A 24123-nucleotide genomic window follows, 5' to 3' on the forward strand; every position below is an offset into this window, starting at 1 on the left:
CATGGAAAACATGTTTGTTCCCCGCTCATCTTATTTGCCTGCAGAAAGCATTGTGCATTACTTAGACTCTGCCCAGCCTTTATGGAGCATATGTTCTGATTTGCTTACAGGGTGGTTAAACAATGATCATTCATCCTACAATCACCCTGATTTGCTTGCGGTGTGTTTACACATCTTCCCTGTTGAATGACTGGGCCAGTTATGTGTTGGAGTTCTTTAGTATGCAGAGTAAGCAATGTATGGTTAGTAGCTGTTGCAAACACACACACACACACAGAGAGAGAGAGAGAGAGACAGACAGACAGACAGACAGACAGACAGACAGAGATTTGTTGTGTAAAAAAAATAACAAATTAATTTATTATAGGAAGTACGTTTAACTTGGTTATAAATGATATCTGTTGTTGTTGTTGTTTAGTCGTTTAGTTGTGTCCGACTCTTCGTGACCCCATGGACCATAGCACGCCAGGCACTCTAGATAAATGATATCTAGTTCTAGCCTAAACAGCTAGTCTAGAGAAGGCAAAGGCAATCAGGCCAATGGAACTTTTTGTGCGTTCCTGTCAAATGTATGTATAAACCTTATACATTACACAATAAAGCAGTGTTCCCAAACTTGGGTCTCCAACAGTTTATGGACTACAATTCCCATCATCCCTGACCACTAGTCCTACTAGCTAAAGATGATGCGAGTTGGTCCCAAAACAGCTGGAGACCCGCTTTAAAAGTTTCTTTCCATAGTCCCCCTCTTCCCCTAGCTAGCATAAGTTAAACATGGTTTACTTACAAACTCTCCAAAGTTCAGATTCATGTGCTTTTCCACACAGCATTCAGAAAAAAGTTGCACAAGCAGTTTAGGTACAAAGTGATGAAAGTTCTTAATTTATTGGTATGGAACTCGGGAGTGGCTTGTGAGTGCATGCAGTTGAGCTGGAGCAACCACCTCAAACCTCTTCTTCACTAGAGCTGTGAGCTAGCTAACCATTGGGGAAAAAACCTCCTCTCAGGTTTACATATACTAAATTAAATTTGAACTTCTATAGGGAAAGAGGAGAGGGCTTGCTTTTGTTGCTCGTTCCTTCTGGCTTACTACTGCATTTCTGTTAGATTAAGTCTGAAGTGAGGATGGTGCAGCCTTAATTTAGGGAAGGCCGTGTCTTATCATTGCAGTTCCTGAATCGTAAATTTACCTTAAAAGCAATCTTCCATTTCCATTTGAGGCCTGGTTCCTGCCTACAGGAGTCTGATAACTAGATCTTCCTGGCAAATGCCAGGATTAGTGCGCTGTTCATTTCTGGAACTATTAGGCGGTCCAGATGCTAGTTGTTCTCTGAAGGTCATGTATGAGATAAGAGCTTGTACCAGGGTTAGAGATCGGCTGCACTGATGCCATGATCCATAGAAATAAACTATGTAAGAAGTCTAGACTAGCATCTGCCGTTATACCTCTTTCTGAACACCATTTCCCCATCAGGGAAATCCAAAACCACACGTTCTCAAAACTGTTGATCTGACTCCCCGGTTTACTCACTTCTTTGCCATTCCACTGCACAGCCTTCCCCAACCTGGTGCCCACATGGTGTTATAAACTACAACTCCTCCACAAATGGGAGCATGGCCAAGCTGGGGGGGGGGTTGATGGGAATTGTGGGCCAAGACATCTGGACTGGAGGATGCCCTGGTGTTGCCAAAGGCAGCACACACACACACACACAGGTCTCTGCTGGTTTCTGGAAGGACTGCCTTACAATCTCTAGTTTGCTTGGACTGAATATTCATTTCTGTCAGTCCTGCCCCCCGCTCCCCAAAAATAAATCCTGGCCACGCCCAAGGCCCTAGGCCTCTGGGGGGACGTGGGGACTTGTGGGAGGGTGCCATAGTTCAAAACCTGAAAAGCTGCATGCAGTTAAAGAGACATTTGGTGCTTCTGGGAGGGGGGCCGGTTCTAAAAATAAAAAGCTGTGTAAGAATTAGGGTTGCCAGACTCAATAGAGGACAGGATTTCTGTGCCTTTAATTGCCCTGCTCTCTTTTGAGTCTGGAAATTTTAAAAGAGAAACCAGCAGACCCTTTGCTTGGAAATTAAAGAAAGGGTCTGCTGGTTTCTCTTTAAGGTTTCCAGACTCAAAAGAGAGCAGGGCAATTAAAGGCACAGAAGTCCTGTCCTCTATTGAGTCTGGCAACCCTAGTAAGAATCACTGGTTATGAGTGATCGGTAAGAAAGCCATGATGTAAAAAAATAAATAAACAACGGGTAAAAAAAACAAACAAACAACGGGACTTCTACAGCAGCAGGCGCTGAGGTCTGGGAGATGGAGGCAGCCTCCCTCTGGGAAGCCCCTGGGCTCTGCTTCTTGCAGCAATCCTGCGAAGTCTTCCTCTTTGCTTCTCCCTCTCCTTGGCAGCGAGAGAGCGATGCCCAGCCGCGCTCCCGCGAGCAGGTGTGCATGACAAGCCAAGTGTGTGTGACAGAGGCAGGCCAGCCACTGGGGGGGGGGGGGGAACGGGGACGGACGGGCGCTCTCTCTCTCTCTCTGTGTGTGTGTATCTCTGTCTCTCGCTTGCAAAAGTCTCCCGGCTCCAGCAGCGGCCGCGCTCGGTCCTCAGCCGGCTTCTGCAAGCCCGGCGGGGCAGCAGGATGGTCCTGATCCTGCCGCACATACTCATTGCTGCCCTTCACTTTTTCAGACGGGGCCAGCAGGTCTTCCTGAAGGCGGAGGAGGCGGCGGCCCGAGGCTCGGACACGCTACAGGTAGGTCGCTCCTTTAGGTTCCCCCTTCTTTTTTGGGGTGGGGTGGGTCCAGGGGGGTCCCCAAAGGTGGTGACTCTCTTCGCGTGCTCGGGATGTCCTTCCCTTTGCATGTTCTCGCGGCGCTCTGTACGTGGCACGGTGAACTCTTGATTGCAGTTGAGGAACTCTTGATGGCGATAGACCAAGTTTGTCTCCCCACGACGACCCCCGAAAATTGACCTGTTTTACTCTGTTCTAAGTTCTGTGTTTCGAATGCCACTTCCTTCCTTACATACGCAGCACTTGCGGCTAACTTTGGGATGTCTCAAAAGATATTCCAAAGCATCGTTCGTAGCACTTTGAAACTCTCTGTGATTCCTGCATTGCAGGCGGTTGGGCTGAAGAATGACCCCGGGGGGGGCGCTCGCTCCCTTCCAACTCTTGGATTCTTCGTAAGTGGACATGGCGCAAGCACAGTGAAGGTCATGCGTTGCATAAACAGAAGGCAACTCTTCTGAAGGCTTTGATCCCATCCCTAACAGGAGACCATTTCGTAGTTTGCTGGGACAAAGTGGGACGCTTGTTAGTGCGCCCCCCAAACAGGATTTATCCAGAAGCACTGCGAAGCTATTACAGTTTTGCTGTCCCGCTAGCTAGCATATCAGCCCCCAAAGATTTGTTCTCAACTAAGCATGTGAAAGATTTAGGAGCCTTAATCTCTGCCCGGTTGAGTTTTGAGTAGGGGGAATGCGCTCTTGCAGCGACCAAGTCCTGTTTGTAATTAACCAAAAACACCCCCCTCTCTCTCTCCCTCCTTCCTTCCTTCCTTCCTTCCTTCCTTCCTTCCTTCCTTCCTTCCTTCCTTCCTTCCTTCCTTCCTTCCTTCCTTCCTTCCTTCCTTCCTTCCTTCCTTCCTTCCTTCCACTCTCTCTCTCTCTCTCTCTCTCTCTCTCTCTCTCCCTCTCCCTCTCCCTCTCCCTCTCCCTCTCCCTCTCCCTCTCCCTCTCCCTCTCCTTCCTCCCTCCCTCCCTCCCTCCCCCCCTCTCTCTCTTGGCTAAAACACCTTTTTTCACATGTTCATTATCCTTCCCCTCTCCTTTATGTCTTCTCCTTCGTACTCTCAAGCCCTCCCTCCCTCCCTCTTCTCTTATTGGGCAATCCGAGGGGCTCTGCCGCCTCTGCCTGGCTCTCTTCTCCTCTCCTCATTCTCCTCGGCTTGAGTTCTCGGAGGATGGAGGGGCTCTTTGCGCCCCGGGCTCGCCTTGAGAAACGCCTCCCGTTTCTGCAGGCCAACCCCATGCATGCCCCCCCACTCTTTTCGCGGGGCACCGGCGAGGCTGCCTGCCACGACCCTCGCGGCGGCTCGGGAGGGCCAGGGAGGCGCGTGGCGCGCTCCTGCCAGCCGCAGGCAGAGCGGGCTCGCTGCAATGCAGGCGTCCTCGGCACGGCAAGGCTCCTGCGAGCAGAGCAGAGGCCCTGGAAGTCTCTGAAAGTTGCTGGCTGCTGTGGGCAAGCAGAGAAGCAGCTTCAGAGCATTGGCTTGGCGTCTGTATCTCCCTCTCCCCTTCTGCAAGCACCCAGAGGACTCTGCAGGCCAGTGGCCGCATTACTTGGGGAGTGAAAACACACACGCCCATTCTTCTATTTCCAAGCACCTGCTTCTCAACCCACCAGCACCTCAAAGCTGTGTGCATGATGGGTGGCAAATTGTTGTTGTTGTTTTGATATCCCTCCTTTCCTCCTCCAAGGAGCTCAAGGTAGTGTGCACTGTTCTCTCCCCTCCTCATTTAGTTCCCACAACGACCCTGCAAGGTAGGTTAGGCTGAGAGGCAGGGACAGATAGCTCAACTGGTACAGCATGAGACCCCTTAATGTCAGGGGTGTGTGTTCAAGTCCCACGTTGGGTGAAGTATTGCAGGGGGTTGGACTAGGTGACCCGTGTGTGTCCCCTTCCAACTCTACAATTCTATGATTTGATCACTGGCCCCCAAGGTCACACCCAGGAAACTTCATTTGAACCCTGGTTTCCCAGGTCATAATCTGATGCTCTAACCATTATTCCACACTGGCTCTCCACGGGCAGCTCTGGGTCTTTTGAAACCCGCAGGCTGGTTCCTGGGGTGAATTGTCAAATTCTATGATTCTGCATCGCTGGTGCAAAACTTTGGCCTTTCTTGAAAGCTGTTGTGCCATGGGCAGGGAGTTGGCTGTTTGGTCGGTAGTTAATTTTTACGGATAAGCTAACAACATCCTAAAGAGAGAAGCCCATATTGGAACGAGAAACACCACTTTCTCTAGGGTGTGGTTTAATTTTATGAAAGTTTATTCAATATTTTATTGAAGATGGCTTCTGTGCATCAGCTTCTCACAGGACGTTGTGGAAGAACACTTTGTGTTGATTTCTTCTTGCTGTGTGGCATCCCTTCACATCAGGGGGCGGCAAGGTTTACCTCGCCTGGGCCAGTTCACTCCAGCGAAGAACCCTCTGTGGGCCTGTGGCTACAATTTTCGGCATCTGCGTCTGCGCAGACGTGATTTTCGCCCTCTGAGCATGCACAGACACGATTTCCGGCACAGTGGAAGCGAGTCCACTGCGCTGCGCCGGTTTAGCACAGCGCACAGGGACTCGCCAAGCAGGAAGCTTGCTTCGGGGGCGGGTCATGGGCCGGTTAAACGACCCCCGTGGGCCGCTTGTGACCCATGGCCTTAGGTTGCCTACCCCCTGCTTTACAGCTTGATTCCAATGTACTGGTACTATTTTTTAATGCCGTCTCTGTTCTTGGGGGAAGGGGGTGGGCTGGCAATAATGTTATTGTTTTTTTCTTAGTTCTGTTCTATCCCAATATCAGTAAAATACAGGTGTGTGGTTTTTTTTTTTTTTAAGGAATCATAACTGGACCCTTTGACATGTGGAGTAATCCATGCACATGAATTGGTGTAAGAAAACCCTTTCCCAACCTCCCCAGCTAGCAGCGCTTGTCACGCCTTGTGCTTCTGAATTCCATAGATTAATTCAACGTTACGTGAAGTCCCCCATCAATGATATCGGGTGAACAAAGACCTAGAACACTTTTGTCTACTTTAGATCTCTTGTTGCTGACCTCCTGAACTAGACCTTGTGTGACCACTAGTCAACTCAGTCCCTGTGATTTCTCCCTTCTGTGCTGCACATTTTCCTAGCACTTTTGAAAACACCTTTGCCTCCCATAGAATTGTAGAGTTGGAGGGGGGGTACCGTGGGTCATCTAGTCCAGCCCCCCTACAACACAGCTAAAGAACCCCTGCCAGATGGCCATCCGACCTCTGCTCAGAAACTTCGAATGAAGGAGAATCCACCTTCTGAGAGAGTCTGCTATCTATCGCTGTCAAACAGCTCTTTTCCCTCAGAAAGTCCTTCCCAATGTTGAGTCAGAATCTCCTTTCTTGTCATTTGAATTAATTGGTTCCAATCCTCCCTTCTGGAGTAGCAGAAAACAGGCTTGCTCCATCTTCCATGTGACGGCTCTTTAGATGGCTATCCCATCTCCTCTCGGCCTCCTCTTTCACAGACTAAATATTCCCAGTTCCCTCCACCATTCTCGTGAGGCTCTGTTTCCAGATCATTTTCGATCCTGATCTCCCTCCTCAGCACGCCTTCCAGCTTGTCAATATTTTAAAAAACATTCCGTGCTCATAACCTTTCCGTGCCGCAGAACTGGACTTTGTGTCCCCCTTCACATGGAGCGAGATACCCCCAGCCCTGCACCTCATCAATTCGTCCAGATGGCAACCGTTTGGCTCGAGGTTTTGAGGATGTTTGCATCAACCTCAAATCATGGGACTTGTCGTTCCCCCGCTGGCTCATCTCCAGACAGGAGATAATGATATCCAGATGCTTCTGAAGGATTATTTGCCAGTGGAATAGACTAGCCTTGATAGCATCAAGGGGTACCTTGCCTGGAAGCAGGTTCCATGAAGCAATGGTTTTTAAACATTCATTGGAGGTTTTTAAACAGAGGTTGGGTACCCACCTCTCAAGTATGCTGCTGCTGCTACTACTACTACTACTACTACTAGAATTCTGGAGTTGGAAGGGACCCTCAGGGTCATCTAGTCCAACCCCCTGCAATGCAGGAATAATAAGTAAGTAAGTAAATTGTTCCCCGCCCATCTTACTGGGTTTCCCCAGCCACTCCGGGTGACTTCCAACATAATATAAAAACACAACTAAACACCAAGCATTCAAAACTCCCCGATACAGGGCTGCCTTCATGTAATTGGTTATCGCCTTGCCATCTGATGGGAGGGCATTCCACAGGGCGGGCACCACCACCAAGAAGGCCATCTGCCTTGTTCCCTGTAGCTTCACTTCTCACAGTGAGGGAACCTCCAGAAGGCCCTCGGAGCTGGACCTCAGTGTCCAGGCTGAATGATGGGGGTGGAGATGGTCCTTCCGGTATACAGGATACTTTAGCTGCAATCCTGTCCTCGCAAGGGGTTGGACTAAATTACTTCTGCTGGGCCCCTTCCAATTCTCCAATTCTATGGTTCTTTGTTCCAGATCATTATGCATGTATGCATTGCTCATTCTGCTATCAGAGCAGGCGGCAACATTATAGCACAACATTAAGAAGAGTTTAAAAGCCTTCTGCGTTGGCCCCTGTGAGAAAAGCATGCTGGCATTGGCCTGATCCAGCACCCTCTTTTTACGCCCTTACCCTTTCCAGCAAGCCATCCCCGTTGATGGCACAGCATCGGTAACAGAGAGCAATAAAGTCCGCTATCTGTTAGATGAGAATAATTGACTTTGCCCTCGAAGGCTTGCTAAAGACTCTCCTAAAGCGCCTTGCCAATTAAAAAATGGCAAATTGCACCGGCGACATCCTCCTGTTGACTACGCCTCTCTGGTTTTATGGCAGGCAAATGTTCTGCTCTACAAAAGGAGTGCTATGCACATGAGAGGAGACAGCGCCAGTCGGCTGAGAAGGTCATCCGCCCGTGTGGCTTGTCGGCATCCAGGACGCACAGCGGCCCTGGAAGGCGGGCCCTGCTTGGCTGTCAGGAATTCCGTTCTATTCTGGCAACAGGCACACGCTGCTCCGCTCTTGCTGGGGAGAGTAAGTGGAATCTCAGGAAGGCAGTAGGGCTGGCAGGCAGGCAGGCGGTGGCGGCAGAGAGCGGAGGTGTTCCTGTTTGTTCTGCTTAATGGGTTGTGTGGCTATTTTATTGCTCTTGGAGCCGGCCGAGGGGGCACGACTGGCAAGTTTTATCTGTGGAAAGCCAGGCTGAACAGACTCTGGAGGTGTCAGGAGGGACTGTTTTCAGGCAATATATTCTCACAGGTGGATTTCCCCAAGCAAACGTATTTTAATCGGTATTTCATTCAGGATAAATGAAGAACATTCAAAGAGCCAATGGGCAGCATTGCTAGATCAGGCGATGGTTCACAGAATCATAGAATTGCAGAACTTCATCTAGTCCAACCCCCTCTGCAATGCAGGGAACTCAGCTAGGTTCATCTAGTCCAGCATCCTGCTCTCACACAGTGGCCAACCGGATATCTGTATGGGCAAGCCACATGCAGGATCTGAGCACAAGAGCAACTCTCCCCTCCTGTGGTTTCCAGCAACTGGTATTCATAAGCAGCGCATCCAATAGCTGTCTCCTCCTCCATGAATTTGTCAGATCCTCTTTTAAATCCATCATTGCCCTCCTGTGGCAGGGAGTTCCATAGTTTATATACTGTATGTTCTGTGCAGAGCACTTCCTTTTCGGTGTCCTGAATCTTTCAATGTTCAGCTTAATCGGAAGCCCATGAGTTCTAGGGCTACAAAGACAAAGGGAAACCTTTTAACCTCCCCTTTCTCTCTGCCATGCACAATCTTATAAACTTTTTATTTTACGTATAAAATTTATTTATATTTTTCAAGTTTATACATTTCACTAATTTTACAATCATTTTAACATTTCAAAACTTGACTTCCTTCCCCCTCTTTCTGCAGTTCCTTAAATTTATTTTTAATATCTCCTGTATATCCACATTAACTTAATTTGCTCCTTTATTCATTTACTTTAAAGATGTACTCTTATAAAACTGCAGGTTATGGCAATAATCCTGCCAATGTTCTTCCGGTAAGTTTCGCCATTTCTGCATATTCCATAAGTTTTTGTATCCATTCTTCCTTTGCTGGGACTTCTGCTTCTTTCCATTTTGGGGTGAGTAACATTCTTGCCACTGTAGTTGCATACATGAATAAATCTCTATACAATTTAGGTAGCTCTGTCCCTATAATTCCCAAAAGAAAAGCTTCTGTTTTGTTTTGTTTTGTTTACAGATGTTATTTCAAACATCCTTTTCAATTCATTCTATATCATTTCCCAGTAAGCTTTAACCTTACTAGTACAAGACCATCACATATGATAAAAAGAACCTTCTTTCTCTTTACATTTCCAAAGCATAAACTTCTAACAGGTCACTTCTTTGCTTTCCTCTAAATTAAAAACTCCCAAATGTTACAACCTTTCTTCGCAGGGGAATTGCTCCCCTCTCCTCGCTCATTTTGCTTGCTCTTTCCTGAAGCTTTTCCAACTTGATCTCAGCCATACAGCCAGGAGGCAAAGTTCCCCATGCTTGGTTCTGGTGCTGTTTTGCATCATGCATCGCCCTCACCATTGGGGGGGGGGTGTCATTGTGCATGCTGGGAGGCAGTGTGGCGCTGCTGCTCTTGCTTCTAGTTTACCAGGCAGCAAAAAGCAATGCCGAGAGGGGGGGGGGCATGTCAGATGAGCAGAGCTGGGCTATCCACTCTTGAAGAAACGGCTTTGCACCCACTTTGGGAAGCGCTTTGCTAGCAGAGGGGCCTGGGAAGAGCCTTCTGAAAATCTCACAACTGTGATATTGACGCACTGTTGCACCTGGAGCAAAACAGGCTGGGTTATTGACCTTGGACAGCTCTCTGGAAAAGGAGAGGGCGGTAAGGTAGAAGATACATGGCAATGCTGAGATCACCATTTTTGGATTTCCTGACGTCCCGGGATGGTGTCGACAGTGGAACAGGCTCCCTCAGAAGGTGGAGGCTTTTAAGCAGAGGTGGGATGGGGGCATCCATCAGGGATACTAGAGCCGCAGTTCCTGCGGACTAGATGACTTTTGGAGGTCCCTCCCAACTCTACAGTTCTATGATTCTATGACTTAGAATCATAGAATCATAGAGCTGGAAGAGACCACAAGGGCCATCCAGTCCAACCCCCTGCCAAGCAGGAAATACCATCAAAGCATTCCTGACAGATGGTTGTCAAGCCTCTGCTTAAAGAGACTTAAGGAGACTCCACCACACTCCTTGGTAGCAAATTCCACTGCCGAACAGCTCTTACTGTCAGGAAGTTCTTTCTAATGTTTAGGTGGAATCTTCTTTCTTGTAGTTTGAATCCATTGCTCCGTGTCCGCTTCTCTGGAGCAGCAGAAAACAATCTTTCTCCCTCCTCCATATGACATCCTTTCATATATTTGAACATGGCTATCATATCACCCCTTAACCTTCTCTTCTCCAGGCTAAACATACCCAGCTCCCTAAGCCATTCCTCATAAGGTATCGTTTCCAGGCCTTTGACTTGCTGTTCTGCCCTGTGCAGTCCCAGTTAACACACACATCCAACCCAACCCTCTCTAATGCGGCAGAGGAGACATGGACCTAGACTAAATTGCTGGCAGAGCAGAAAGAGATGGAAAGAGGTTTTGCCCAGGCAGGGCAAGCCCTCCTGCTATCAGGGCACAAAGGGAGCGTCTCTCACAGAGTTCTCTCTAGCAAACTTGCAGGAAACTTCTGTGAGCTTCAGCTCCCGTCATGTGCAGATGCAACCATAGGACTCGTTCGAGATGGATGGGAGTTTCTTATGGGTGAAATATGGAAGGCCCAAATGCAAACAATACCAGCAAGAAAGAAGAGGGGGGGGCAACTAAGGAAACTGCTGTGGCTGCATAAGGAGCTTACAGACCAGCTAAGATTTAACAAGGGCATGGATGGAAGGAGGAAATAACGAAACGTGAATTGTGAATATCTCTCAAGGCTGAGAGGCTGTCACTGGCCCAAATTCACTGGCCACCTTGGCCGAGTGGGGATTTGAATCTAGATATTTTACCCACGTGCCATTCCACATAGACCTGCCACTGACATTGCAGGGGACGGCTAGCCAAGCCCCTGGCCAACCTTGTGAGCAACTCTTCCGACAGAGGGGGTGTTGAGGAGCTAGTTGGTGCTCACAGCATCAGGACGAGTAGATAATAAAACCACCCTTAAAGAGGCCTGGAGTGACCTCAAATAGTAGCATTGGGGGAAATGAGAGGAGTCACTTCTCCCCACTAACTTTCTCTAGAGAGAGCATGCATGATTTCATAAGGTTGTGTGTCTGAGCCAGGCAGAGGCAAACTACAGTTCCCAACATCCCTGACCACTGGTCCTGTTAGCTAGGGATGGTGGGAGTTGTAGTCCCAAAACATCCGGAGGGCTGAGTTCGCCTGTGCCTGGTCTGAGCAAAAGTTATGGACAGGGACACCTTTCGGTGAGCTAGATTTTTGTTGCAGCAAAATTATCTCCACTCATGTGTGCTTCCATGGCAGTGAGTTCTGCAGGTTTATTCTGCGAAGAAGCATTTCAGACAAGTACCTGGAGGAGTATGCATTCCTGAATTGCAGGGGGTTGGGCTAGATGACCCCTGGGTCCCTCCCAACTCTATGATGCAGGGAGTTGATGGTGAACTGAGTTCAGGCGGCCAGCAGGCAGGATGCCCCCTCGCCGTCTATGCTGCAGATTTATTAGTATTGCGTTTCTAGCCCACCTTTTCCTCCAGGGAGCTCAAGGTAGCGTAGGTGGTTCTCCTCCCCTCCCCCATCCCCATTTAACCCCCACAACAACCCGAGAGATGCAGTGACTGGCCCTAGACCACCCAGTAATGGCGCTGTGGTCTAATCCACAGAGCCTAGGGCTTGCCGATCAGAAGGTCAGCGGTTCGAATCCCTGCAACGGGGTGAGCTCCCATTGCTTAGTCCCAGCTCCTGCCAACCTAGCAGTTTAAAAGCACATCAAAGTGCAAGTAGATAAATAGGTACCACTCCGGCGGGAAGGCAAGCGGTGTTTCCGTGCGCTGCTCTGGTTCGCCAGAAGCAGCTTTGTCATGCTGGCCACATGACCTGGAAGCTGTACGCCGGCTCCTTCGGCCAATAACGCGAGATGAGCGCCACAACCTCAGAGTCGGTCACGACTGGACCTAACGGTCAGGGGTCCCTTTACTTAGGGGTGAGGAGAATTTTCGGTGGGCTGCTAACTTTTGATTTCAGAGTCGGGCCACAGGGCATTCCGTGGCTGACATCTTGCCCTACAAAATCCCTACCGCCATGCGCCTCTCTCAAAAGGGGCCGGTTGCACCTAATGCAAGCCACGATTTCATAGGAATAGAGGTCAGTGTCTTATATTGAATCAGAACACTGGTCCACCTTGCTTGGTGTTGTCCACACCGATGGGCAGCAGCTCTCCAGGGTATCAGAGAAGGCTCTTTCCCTGTCCTACCTGGAGATGCCAAGGGTGGAACTGAACTTGGGACCTTCCCCTTAACAACAACAACAACTACTACTACTACTACTACAACAACAATGATTCTAGTCTCTGTGGTTCTACAAAAAATAGAGTTGAATTGAACAGGAGCTGCCTTGTACTGAGTTACACCTGGGTAGCTCAATTAGTTAGGTGGTGCTGATAAATGCTGAGGTTGCAGGTTCAGTCCCTGTATGGTAAAATCGCACATTCCTGCATTGCAGGGGGTTGGACTACATGACCATCGGGGTCCCTTCAAGCTCTATGATTCTATTACCGGTATATAGAGCCATGGTGCCCACCTAGCTCAGAAATGTCTGCTCTGGCTGACAGCAGGTTGTCCAGGGTTTCCCCACCCTACCTGGATCTATTATTGAGACCTTCTGCATTCAAAGCAGCTGAGCCACAGCTCCTCCAATATAAAAGAGAGCTTCAATCTCACTTAGAGAGGCGGGTGGAGTGTGTGGGGAGAAGCTGCGCTCTCGCTTTCTGTGCAGGAAAGCGCTTGTGGATCGTGCGTCCTAACTCACGCAAAAATCCAGGCTGGTCCTGGTGAGCGAGGCTCCCTCGCGAGGCACGGCAGATGAGTTGGGGAGCGGGGGGGGGACTCGGCTTGGCTCGGCGCCCCCTTCCCGCCTCCCTCGCCCGGGCGCTCACTCCTGCATCATCCTCGCACCGAGAGAGGCAGCCGCGCGCTCTCGCGCCGAGTGAGAGCCGCCTTGCAGACCGCAGCGGTTCCAGCCGGAGCTTGGAGGAAATGGGCAGGACGAGACTCCCTCTTCCAGGGCAGCCCAGCTGAGCCCCGTCTCCCCACAGCCTCAGCACCACTTTCCAGGGACCCAGCAGGCTGGCCGGATCGCAAGTGATGGGCTCCGGACATGGGCACCTTCTCCGAGAGTGTAAGGACCCGTTTTTACTCGATGCGCTTTGAGGGGCGCTCGGCTGCGCCTCCCAAACTCCCTGCTTCTCCAGCTTGTAACCCTGCCTCCCTGTTTTCCTTGTCCTAGTCTTATAGTTGGGATTCACATCCTTTCCGGGGAGAAGAAACGCCCGACTTTTGCTTGCTGGGGGGGGGGGGTCCCCTGTTCCCGAGAGGGCTCCAAAATTGCTTCCTGCCTGCCTTTCTGCTTTAGGGCTTTTGCACGTGTGCAATCGTAACAACTGTGCTCCAGTTGCGTGTGCGTTTTCCTGTTGGGGAAGTCGAGGTGACTGAGCACTGGCGAGCATTACAGAGCATGGTGCGTGGCGAGGCTAAGCATTTCAGGACAAGCCGGAGGAACATTTCCTCCTTGTCTTCTGGTAGCGAGAACGGCTGCTCCTTAGTACTGTACTTGATCTGCCAGGGATCCCGCCGGCAGATCCACCCATCTGAACCCTTCCTCTGCCCTGTCAGGACTAATTCCCGCTGTTGACCCCAGATCTCTTCGGGTCCGGGTGGGCATCGCAGCTAGCCATCCCCTATGTCTAAAACAGGGAAATAACGGTTTATCGTTGGCCTTGAGATTCCCTGAAAACGATTCTGAGCGTTAAAGTTTTTGGACTTGGGTCTTTTCTTCCTTCCTGTTCACGATTCTCCTGTGTGCTGCGTTTCAGGTTGGGGGTGAAATGTCTGCCAGGGGAGACCCCCCAGATGCCTCTTTTATTGTACGGTTGTGGTGGTTTGTGCTCTTGATGGTATCAGGGAGGTTATACGCAATCCCACTTTAAATCTGTTTGAGCTTGCAAAAGTTTCAGGGTGGATGTACTGTACTGCAACTTTTCCAAATTGGAGCGCTTCCCGTTCGAACCCTGTAACTTTTTAGACTGCTAATGTGGGTTGTTGTGGGGTTTTTTGTTGGTTTTTTTGAGGGGGGTGTTTATTTGTCCCATTTCCGTTGTTGTGCTCTGACACCAGCATGTTAGTCTTTAGAATATCTGACTAGGATCAGGGAGACCCAGGGTTCTAATCCCCACTCAGGCATGATGAAGCCTGCCGAGTGACTTTGAGCCAGTCCGCCGTCTCTCTGCCCAGCCTCCAGCATGTGGCTCAGTTCTGTTTTCTAAAAAATTGCCTGATCGCTGGAGCATCTTGGCACAAATGGCATCCCTTCTGCTCCCTGCCTGCAACAGCCGCCTGTGGATGATGTGAATTGATGGGCGGAAGCCTGGCTGGCGGTGGATCTCTTCCAGTTCCCTGATTTCCTGACCGGCGTCCGTTCCGGACCAAGATTGTGTGATTCTGGCAGAGATGTTTGTTTGCTGCAACGTATACATGCAACATGCTTTCGGCCAGCGCTGGCGTGGCGCGAGCCTTAAGAGGAAGCGGCGCTGTGGCAGCTGTGGCTTTCCAAGGCAGCCTTTGACAACCTGTTGGAAGTCGTAGCCTGAAATATCTGGAGGGCGGCAGGTTGGCAAAGCCTTTTTAAGGCTTAAGAGGACATGTGGATCATTATGAACGAGCAACTGTCAATCACCGGTGGGGAACATTCGTCATACTTGTGGGCGGGGTGGGGTGCAAAAGTAGGAAGAGTGACAGCTGTGGCTCTCACCTTTGTACAGCGGCCATTTCAGCCATAACAGATGGGCCATAGCTCAGAGGAGGAGCATCTGCTTTGCATGCAGGCGGTCCCGGGTTCAATACCCAACGGTATCTCCAGGTAGGACTGGCAAAGACTCCTGCCTGAACTCCTGGAACTTTCGCTGCCAGTCAGCAGGGTAGACCAGGGCTTCCCCAACTCCAGCTGATTTTGAACTGCAGCTCCCACCATCCCTGACCACTGGTCCTGCTAGCTAGGGATGTTGGGAGTAGTAGCCCCCAAACAGCTGGAGACAGTGGCTTAGTGTGGGTTGCCAGCACCCGGGGCAAGGCAAGCATCCTCGGCGCTCCCTGCCAATAGGGTGGAAGGGAGGGGCAATAGCTCAGCGACTGACCTGAGTGGCAGCCGAGGTGCCCCATGAGCACTGAGCACGGAGGAGAGGAGGATGGGAGATTGCTCAGAGCTTTCTAAAGTCTGTGCAGAGGGTGTTCTAGCAAAGCAGCCATCACTCAAATTCATTCCTCCATCTGCCCACGCCATCATCAGGAGATTTTCTCTGTGAGGGGGAGGATGTGCTATTTTTGATTTATTATTACTATTTTTTTGTCTTTTGAAATTTTGTACCCCTAAGAATTTTGCCCCCAGGGGGACTGCCCCTGTGCCCCCCCCATGCTATGCCACTGGCTGGAGACCCAAGTATGAGAAACTCTAGGCAATATGAGCCAGATGAGCTAATGGTCTGACTCTGTAAAGCACAGTTTCCTATGCACATGTAAAGGCCAGAGGTTTCTGCACAACCCTGCATCCAGGAAACCGAGAGGCGTACTTCAGTCCAGTGGGGTGGGGTGAGGGGTTGCCTAGGAAGAAGAGGTGTGGTTTAGTTTAGTTTAGGGAGAGTCCTGTAGTGAGATCTGGATGGCCCATGTCCTGCTATCACATCATGATATTTACTACACCATTGTATTTCGGATGTCAGCAACAGAAAAAATGCCACAATCGAGCTGATTTTTAGAGGTTTCCGCGGTTTAGCTTGCTGAGGACTGTGTTTCTTGTCTATGCCGTTTGGTGTCATAACCTGGCCTGCAATCCGAGGGGGAAAAAAAAGTGTGCATAATAAAAATGAATCGATAAATAATCCGACTGCAGCACTAAGCAAAACTAGAAGCTGTTGGAGATGGCAAACCTCCAAGGGACTAGGCTACTGAAGGGACAGTCCTTTTGGTCTAGGGTGTGTGTGTGTGTGGAGTTGTGCACCAGGTCAAGGGGTGCGGCAGGGACATGATTTTTCGGGCGGGTGGGTAGGACGGTGGCTGTGGAAAAGGGTTTACAGCTCGTCTTCTCCCTCCCCCACCCTCCCCAATCTCTCATCGCTCCTGCGCTTGACATTTAAAGAAAAGCTTTGAGGCTTCTTAAACATGTTCTTGTGTGATAACTATAGTGAGAAACGATGGCATTAAACCCTGATTTCTTTCTGACCTTTCATGTGTTTTTTTAGGGAGCCTGGGTGGTTTGCTGATGTCTGCCACATGAAACACACCCAGGGCTCCTCCAGACTGATTTATTCAGTATTCACCCTGATTTGCTTGCTTTGTTGTCGGACTATTAGCCGGTGTCCGGACCTTATTGACCATTCATTCCACAAAACCATACGAAGGGGCTGCTGCTGGCTCTGGGCGACCCCCCATCTAGTCCAGCATCCTGTTCTCACAGTGGCCAACCAGATGCCCATTGTGGGAAACCTGCAGTCAGGATCCGAGCACAGTGCCTAAGCTGTTGGAGCAGAGGCAAATGAAATGCAAAATTTGCAAGACACTGACCGTTTGAGCGTGAGTTCCTCACATTTCCTGTTTCCCTGCTGCCCTGCAACACTCATTGCAACATTTCTTCATTTTCTCTTCCAGGAAGAGGCAGAAGCCGCCGCCTCTTCCCGCAGCCGGAGAAATTAGAGTCCCCCGTTGAATCTCGCAGAGAAGCCTGCGAGCTGCTTGTTCTCTGCTCTTGAAAATAGGCAGCAGGGCCTAGGAGTTAGCACAGGACTTTCCCCAACCTGGTGCCCTCTGGGTGAGTTGGACTGCAACTCAGAGAAGTCCCAGTTAGCGCAGGCCAGAGAGATGCTTTGGACTACAACTCCCATCAGCATGCTGGCTGGGGCTGATGGGAGTTGTAGTACAAAAGATCCTGAGGGCAACAGCTCGGGGAAGGTTGAATGAGCACATTGCATGTGTTCTGCGGTGACTAGTGACCAAACTTCCAGTGGAAATGCCACTCTTAACATCTCTCCTGTCCAACTGCTGATGTCCTTATTCTTCACCATATCATGAGGATTTTGTTGTGACCTCCAGTCTCTTACAAAAGCAACTTCCTAGTCCTCATGAATATGGAGAAAACTCTGTTTTATTGCAAGAGAATCCAATTCCCCAGGGTTCATTTGTGTTTTCAGGACTTCTCGTGTGTAGTACCTTGCAATCCTTACAGCAACGGAGGGTAGGTCAGTCAGATGATATCCCCATATTTCAGAGTTGCCAAAGCTTGAAAAGAAAATGGCTTTCTGGTGGCCATTCAGGGAGTCCACGGCAGAGGAGACATTCGAACTGGGGACCTCCTGGTTTGTTGTTTAACCTGCTCCCCATTCTTCCCTTCTGCACCAGCTCTGCAACGTTCTAAATTTCCAGCTCATAAAAAATCCCAATAAAAATTATTTTAAAAAGATAAATATCCACTGCAACCTTTTTCCTGCAAAGGAATTGATCCAGCAACACAAAACGATACCTTGGCCCTCCCAGTCTCCAGAGGCCTCCGGTCTCTACATTGGGGGAACCAGCATGGTTCATTCCAGATATTCTTGGACCCCTGCAATACAGCTGGAGGGAAATGTTTTCACCCTGGGGCCGTATTATCTCGTGGGCTATCTTCTAGGGGGCATGTGCCAACCAGGGCCAGTGGGCACAGCAGTACCAGAGCCTACACTGGCTCCCGGAACGTTTCTGAGCACAATTCAAAGTGTTGGTGCTGACCTGAGATGGTATGTTGGATGTTGTTGGATGTTGTCCCCAACAACATCCAACATACCATCTCAGGACTATTTAATTGCTCATCTTCTAACATTGTGTATGCCATCAAATGCCAACAGTGCCCTTCAGCTCTCTATATTGGACAAACAGGCCAAACCCTACGCCAAAGGATAAATGGACATAAATCTGACATCAGGAAACACAAGACAGAGAAACCAGTAGGAGAACACTTCAATCTCCCAGGACATTCTATACAAGATCTCAAAGCAGCTGTTTTATTACAGAGAAATTTCAGGAACAGACTGGAAAGAGAAGTTGCTGAATTGGAACTCATTACCAAGCTTAAAACCATGGAGCCACCTGGGATGAACAAAGACATAGGATTCTTATCTCATTATGCATGATCAAGCTTTCTTTAGCGCCTCAGCCCTTGCTTCCCCCCCCCCCCCCGCAGGACCTATTGCAGTCATCAGCAGTCGTTAACAGCCATCTACAGGTTTACCACTCCCATCAGCCCATCACCCATTCCCACCCACCCTCCCCCACCCTCTGTATATATATAAGGGTCTGACACTTCTGTTTCAAGTGTATCTGAAGAAGTGTGCATGCACACGAAAGCTCATACCAAAATATAAACTTAGTTGGTCTTTAAGGTGCTACTGAAGGAATTTTTTTTATTTTGCCAGAAGCGAGGTTACAGGGAACCAGGCAGAGGGCCTTCTCGGTGGTGGCACCCGCCCTGTGGAACGCCCTCCCACCAGATGTCAAGGAAAGAAACAACTACCTGACTTTTAGAAGACACCTGAAGGCAGCCCTTGTTAGGGAAGTTTTTAATGTTTGATGTTTTATCGTGTTCTTAATATTCTGTTGGGAGCCGCCCCGAGTGGCTGGGGAAACCTAGCCAGATGGAATAATTTTGCCTTTTATACAATACAGTGCATTTGCAAGCATGCAAAGGTCAGAGGTCTCCCCCCCTACAGAAACTCCTCTCCCCACGCAGGCAGGCAGGCAGGCAGGCAGACGGCATCAATGCAGTCCAAAAATGTAATCTGGCCAAGCCAGAGCAATAGGGGGGGGTGGATGGAGAGGGGGGGCCCTGGGAGAGGGGGCATGGCCAGAATCCAGAGGGCCACAGAAGCAGGTCTAGAGGGCCACATTTGCCTCCCAGGTGTTATTCTGACTTCACCCCTGGAGGGTGCACTCCATTGCCACATTAAGACAATGTCTCTTATCAACCTGGGTAGCTCAGTTGCTCACAGCGGGGTGCTGATAATGTCAAGGTTTGCAGGTTCGATGCCCATATGGGACAGCTGCGTATTCCTGCATTGCAGGGGGACTGGATGACCCTTAGGGTCCCATCCAACTCTACGATTCTGCATTCGAGGACAGATGTATGCCAACAAGAAACTTAGGGAGAACGGACTGGGTTTTAAGGAAAGGGCCTTAGAAGCAGCACCGCAACGCTTTTATTATCTCCATTTTAATAGATTTGTTTTTAATATTGTTTCAATTCTATGTGAAGTTAATCACCTTTGTAATGACTTCCCTGTTTTTAGCTTTTTTTGTATTTTTCCTGCGTTGTTTTTAATGTCTTTTAGCTGCCTCGGGTCTGGCGAAAAGTCAGGATATAAACAAAGGTAACAGAGACTCTCATTGCCCATGCTGGCTGGCGCAGATGGGAACCACCTTTGAGATTGCTACCTCTGGCTGCCTCCAACAACTGGGGCACATCCTGGAAGGCATCTATGGGTTAGGAGGGATCTGATTTTTCTCTCTCTCCTTTGCACTTGCTAAGGGAGTCATTTCCCACCTGCTTTGGGGCCTTCATTTTGGAGACCGCCAGTCGGAAACTCAGCGGGAAGTCATGCTTTAATGGGAAGGGTCTCTCTCTCTCTCCCCCTTCCCCTGCTTCTCTCAGCAGCCCATGACTTTAGTCTCCTCAGCCACTGACCAGAAGCTAGATCTCTCGGCTTGCAGCTCAATGCAATTATCCACTGTCAGTGACACTCCGATAAATCACACCCTAATTGATATGTGTTAGCAGCCTGCCTAAATGGGAAATAATCTGATTGCGAGTCCCTGGTGGTGCTGCTGCAGTTTTTTTTTCTTGTTTCCAAACCCAGGGGAGCAGAGAAAGAGCGAGAGCATGTCAAAAGGACAAAGGGAAGCTGACCACCACCTTCTCTTTTTGTTCTAGAGCAGTGATGGCCAAACTTGGCCCTCCAGCTGCTTTGGGACTACAATCCCCATCATCCCTGACCACTGGTCCTGTTGGCTAGGGATGATGGGAGTTGTAGTCCCAAAACAGCTGGAGGGCCAAGTTTGGCCATCACTGTTCTAGAGGTTAGCCGTAAGCCACACCCACCTAGAAGGGGCAGAGATGTAAATCGCTCTGAGCGGCAGCCCAGGCTTCCTGTATCTGAAACTTCCAAAGGTTTAGCAGATTCTGAATGGTTGCCTTTCCCAAAAAAGATGTTCCTTTCATTTCACTTTTAGGGAAGTTTCTAAATGTTTGATGTTTTATCATGTTTTTAATACTCTGTTGGGAGCCGCCCAGAGTGGCTGGGGAAACCGAGCCAGATGGGTGGAGTATAAATATATTATTATTATTATTATTATTATTATTATTTATTTGTATGCCGCCTTTCTATAGTACCATGCATAAGACAGCTTACAAAGCTGAAGAAACAACAAAATAGACAGCAACAGTCACACTCCTAGAATCATAGAATCAGGAAACACCATCAAAGCATTCTTGACATATGCCTGTCAAGCCTCTGCTTAAAGACCTTCAAAGAAGGAGACTCCACCACACTCCTTTACCTTACTCTCTGCACTAACTGCAGCTTCTGGATCAACTGCAAGGAGAGGAAAGGGAAGAGGTAGGGGAAGGAAGGAAGGAAGGAAGGAAGGAAGGAAGGAAGGAAGGAAGGAAGGAAGGAAGGAAGGAAGGAAGGAAGGAAGCTGCATAGAGGTTCCTGCTGCCAAACGCTTGGCAAACCATTCCATCTATATCATCTCTTCCAGGACGGAGGAGGACCTCACCCGCTTCTTGGCTCCTTCCCCAGATTTTAGCTCAGATCCTCCTCAGCATCATCACTCAGGCTGTCCATGTAAACAGTCTCCACTGAGTGGGCTGCCTCTGAGGGCGATGTAGGGTGGAAGCGATGCTCTGTCTTTGGCGAGTGGCCTGGCCGCTTGCCAGCACTGACATGTGATGTTGCAGTCATTAAGGGGTGAGCGTGCCTCTGCCAACGCTGGCAATGGAGCTGCCCACAGGTCTGATTCGAAATGGGTGACACAGGAGAGGGGCAGCTCTGAAAGGGCGTTCCTTTGGGTGTCTGTGTGGTTTCCCCATGTCTGCATTGAGGCAGGAGTTTGCCTTGCCCGATTCCCTCACGTTGCCAGTTAGAATCACGGAATCGTAGAATAGCAAGGTTGGAAGCGATTCCCATAGTTCCCTTCCATCTGCAATGCAGGGGTTAATGAGGGATCAGTTTCCCCACAAATGACTTTTGTTTCACCTGTCCTGGCCACCTAGTAAAACCCACAGCTGTATCAGGGATGTGACAATGGAGAGGTAAAAGATTTGGATCAGGCACCCCCAAACTGCGGCCCTCCAGATGTTTTGGCCTACAACTCCCATGATCTCTAGCTAACAGGACCAGTGGTCGGGGAAGATGGGAATTGTAGTCCAAAACATCTGGAGGGCCGAAGTTTGGGGGTGCCTGATTTGGATCATCAAAAAAGATGCGGGAGGAAATGATTAAATTAGGGCCCACAAAGCGGAGGATGGAAGTCCGGGAGGATACTTTGCTTTTTGGCAGACCTGCATCTTTTGCTGAATTTATACCATTCTGTTTTGGTTGGAACGGTTTTCCTGCTAGACAGTGGAACAGTCTCCCTTGGGAGGTGGTAGACCAGGCATCCCCAAACAGTGGCCCTCCAGATGTTTTGGCCTACAACTCCCATGATCCCTAGCTAACAGGACCAATGGTCAGGGATGGTGGAAATTGTAGTCCAAAACATCTGGAGGGCCGAAGTTTGGGGATGCCTGTGGTAGACTCTCCTTCCTTGGAGGTTTTAAGCAGAGGTTGGATGGCCACCTGTCATAGATGCTTTAGTTGAGTTTTCTGCATTGAAAGGGGTTGGAGGAGATTACCCTCGGGGTCCCTCCCCACTCTACGATTCTGTGATCCTTATATCATATATGGGTATCCCACTCTGGGGACATTATGGCAAAGGTTGGATAAGAGATCTTGCAAATGAGCGAATAAACAAACCTCCAACCGCTGCATCATCCTTGACCAGCTGGCTCATGATTGTCATCTGGCCCTCATAGATTGGTGCAGAATGGATGGACTGACTCCTCCTTGTGGGCTTAGATGAGCTTCTCTTGCCCTCCACAGTGCCCCACACCTCTTCTTCTTCTTCTTCTTCTTCTTCTTCTTCTTCTTCTTCTTCTTCTTCTTCTTCTTCTTCGATCACTCATAGCCGAATAAGATTGTCTTCCATAAGCACGGTTTTAGCAGTGAGTCCGTAAGTGACTGTGGAGGCCAATTCTGGATCCACACATCCTTCCACAGTGGGAACATTGGCTTCTGGGTGGGAGTTGATCACAGTGTGGATTTGCCAAGCGTGCCTTCCTCCCAGCACGTTTTCCCCATTCGTCCTGAGTTCGAGTGTCTTCAAAGCCCATGACACCTTTGGTAAAGACTGTTCTCCACCCTGGTGTGCGCACCTCCAGGACTCCAAGCGAATCCTCTGCAGGTGTGAGCTGCACTTGTGAACGGTCCGCCAAACCCATGATGGGTGCAAAGGGGTTGTACTAGGAGACCCTTTGGGTCCCTCCCATCCCTGCAGTTGTGACCTGAACTGCAGGCAGCCCCTCTTCAGTGAAACGGCGTCCTACTGCGGCATGACTAACTGAAATGTGATCCGTCTCCTTCTGCACATGATTGTTACAAATGCACTTCCTTAGCAGATCTAATGATCGTGGTGAATTGCCGCCTGCCTCAGTAATTAGCCCTTCTGCCAATATGGTGCCTATCGAGGAGGAGGAGGAGGAGATTTTTCTTGTTAAGGGAAAGGAGGCTGGTGAGGATGGTCCCAGCAGCAGATCATAGAATTGGAAGGGGCCACCAAAGGTCATCTAGTCCCTGCTATGCGGAAGTGTGTGGAGAGCATGTTGTCCTTGAACACACACACAAAACCTCCACAGAAAAATCCCATTTCTTTCGCTTGCATAGTTGAAGCCCGCCTTTCGGCTGTGCAGATCCCGAGAGCATCCAGGCTTTAATTTCAGGCTCTTGAAAACAGGAGTGCTCTTCCAGCCTTAGACTCCTCGAACCGTAGAGCTGAAAGGGGCACACAAGGGCCATCTTGTCAACCCCCTGCGACGCAGGAAGCACTGCTAAAGATTCCAGCTCCACAATTCCCTTCCAGCTCTACAGTGTGACTCAATCGGGAATAATTGCACAAACTGAATTTTCTGGTTTGCGGTTGCCGAATCCACCCGAAAACAGCGTGAATCTGGGAGCGCTCTGGGGCGACAAGGCAAGGTTCATTCAGGAGCCGGAACCAGTTCCTCCCTGCTTCCCTCCCACACCCTTGTTGCGTATCAGCTGTATTTGCTGATTGAACAGTAATCTGTCTCCTGCCAATTTAAAAGCCAGAGGATGTTTATTTTCTGGGTTGATGATATGCTAGAAAAACGTAATTGACCTCCGCAAGGTTTTACAACAGTCTGGAACAGGACTCGGCAGCTGCAATGTGTAAAACAGCCGTGCGGGTGGCTGCCTGGTTATCTTAGTGCTTCTGCACTTGACTTAGGATCATAAATCCACAAGAGCTATGAAGATGGATCGGGCCAAAGGAGGCCCATCTCGTCCAGCATCCTGTTCTCACAGTGGCCAGCCAGATACCCCCCGAAAGGAAGCTAAAAGTTGGAAGGTTCCGGGCAGAGAAAACAAGTTCTTCTTCATGCAGCACGTAGTTAAACTGCGGAACTCCCACCCACAGGAGGCTGGGGTGGCCATGAATCATAAAGTTGAAGAGTTGGAAAGGGACCCCAAGGGTCCTCTACTCTAACCCCTGAAGTGTACAAATCTCAACACATGCCAGCCAGTTTTTAAGTCATGACACTCCATGTCCAGGATGTCTGCATTATCCAATGTAATCCATTCTCTTAACCAGCACAAGCAGGCTGCCTCATAATACATTTGCAGGTCTGGCAGGGCAAAGCCTCCTCTTTCATTTATGTCTATCATAATTTTATGTTTAATTCTTGGCTTTCCCCCC

General features: G+C 49.6%; 1 protein-coding gene across 2 annotated transcripts in view; it reads left to right on the forward strand.

Moving 5' to 3' along the window:
* The first annotated feature begins 2566 nt into the window (after positions 1-2566).
* Positions 2567-24123, forward strand: part of PDE2A (phosphodiesterase 2A) — a 256545-nt gene continuing 234988 nt past the window's right edge. Inside the window, exon 1 of one of the 2 annotated variants that reach the window (XM_060273988.2) lies at positions 2567-2751. In XM_060273988.2, coding sequence (XP_060129971.2) covers positions 2638-2751 — 114 coding nt within the window. In that variant the 5' untranslated portion in view covers positions 2567-2637. Of the gene's footprint in view, positions 2752-12743; positions 13196-24123 lie in introns of those variants that run through there. The other variant, XM_060273990.2, reaches the window with a different exon arrangement.

Source organism: Zootoca vivipara, chromosome 4, assembly GCF_965207765.1.
Source record: "Zootoca vivipara chromosome 4, rZooViv2.hap1.1, whole genome shotgun sequence".
Taxonomy (NCBI): domain Eukaryota; kingdom Metazoa; phylum Chordata; class Lepidosauria; order Squamata; family Lacertidae; genus Zootoca; species Zootoca vivipara.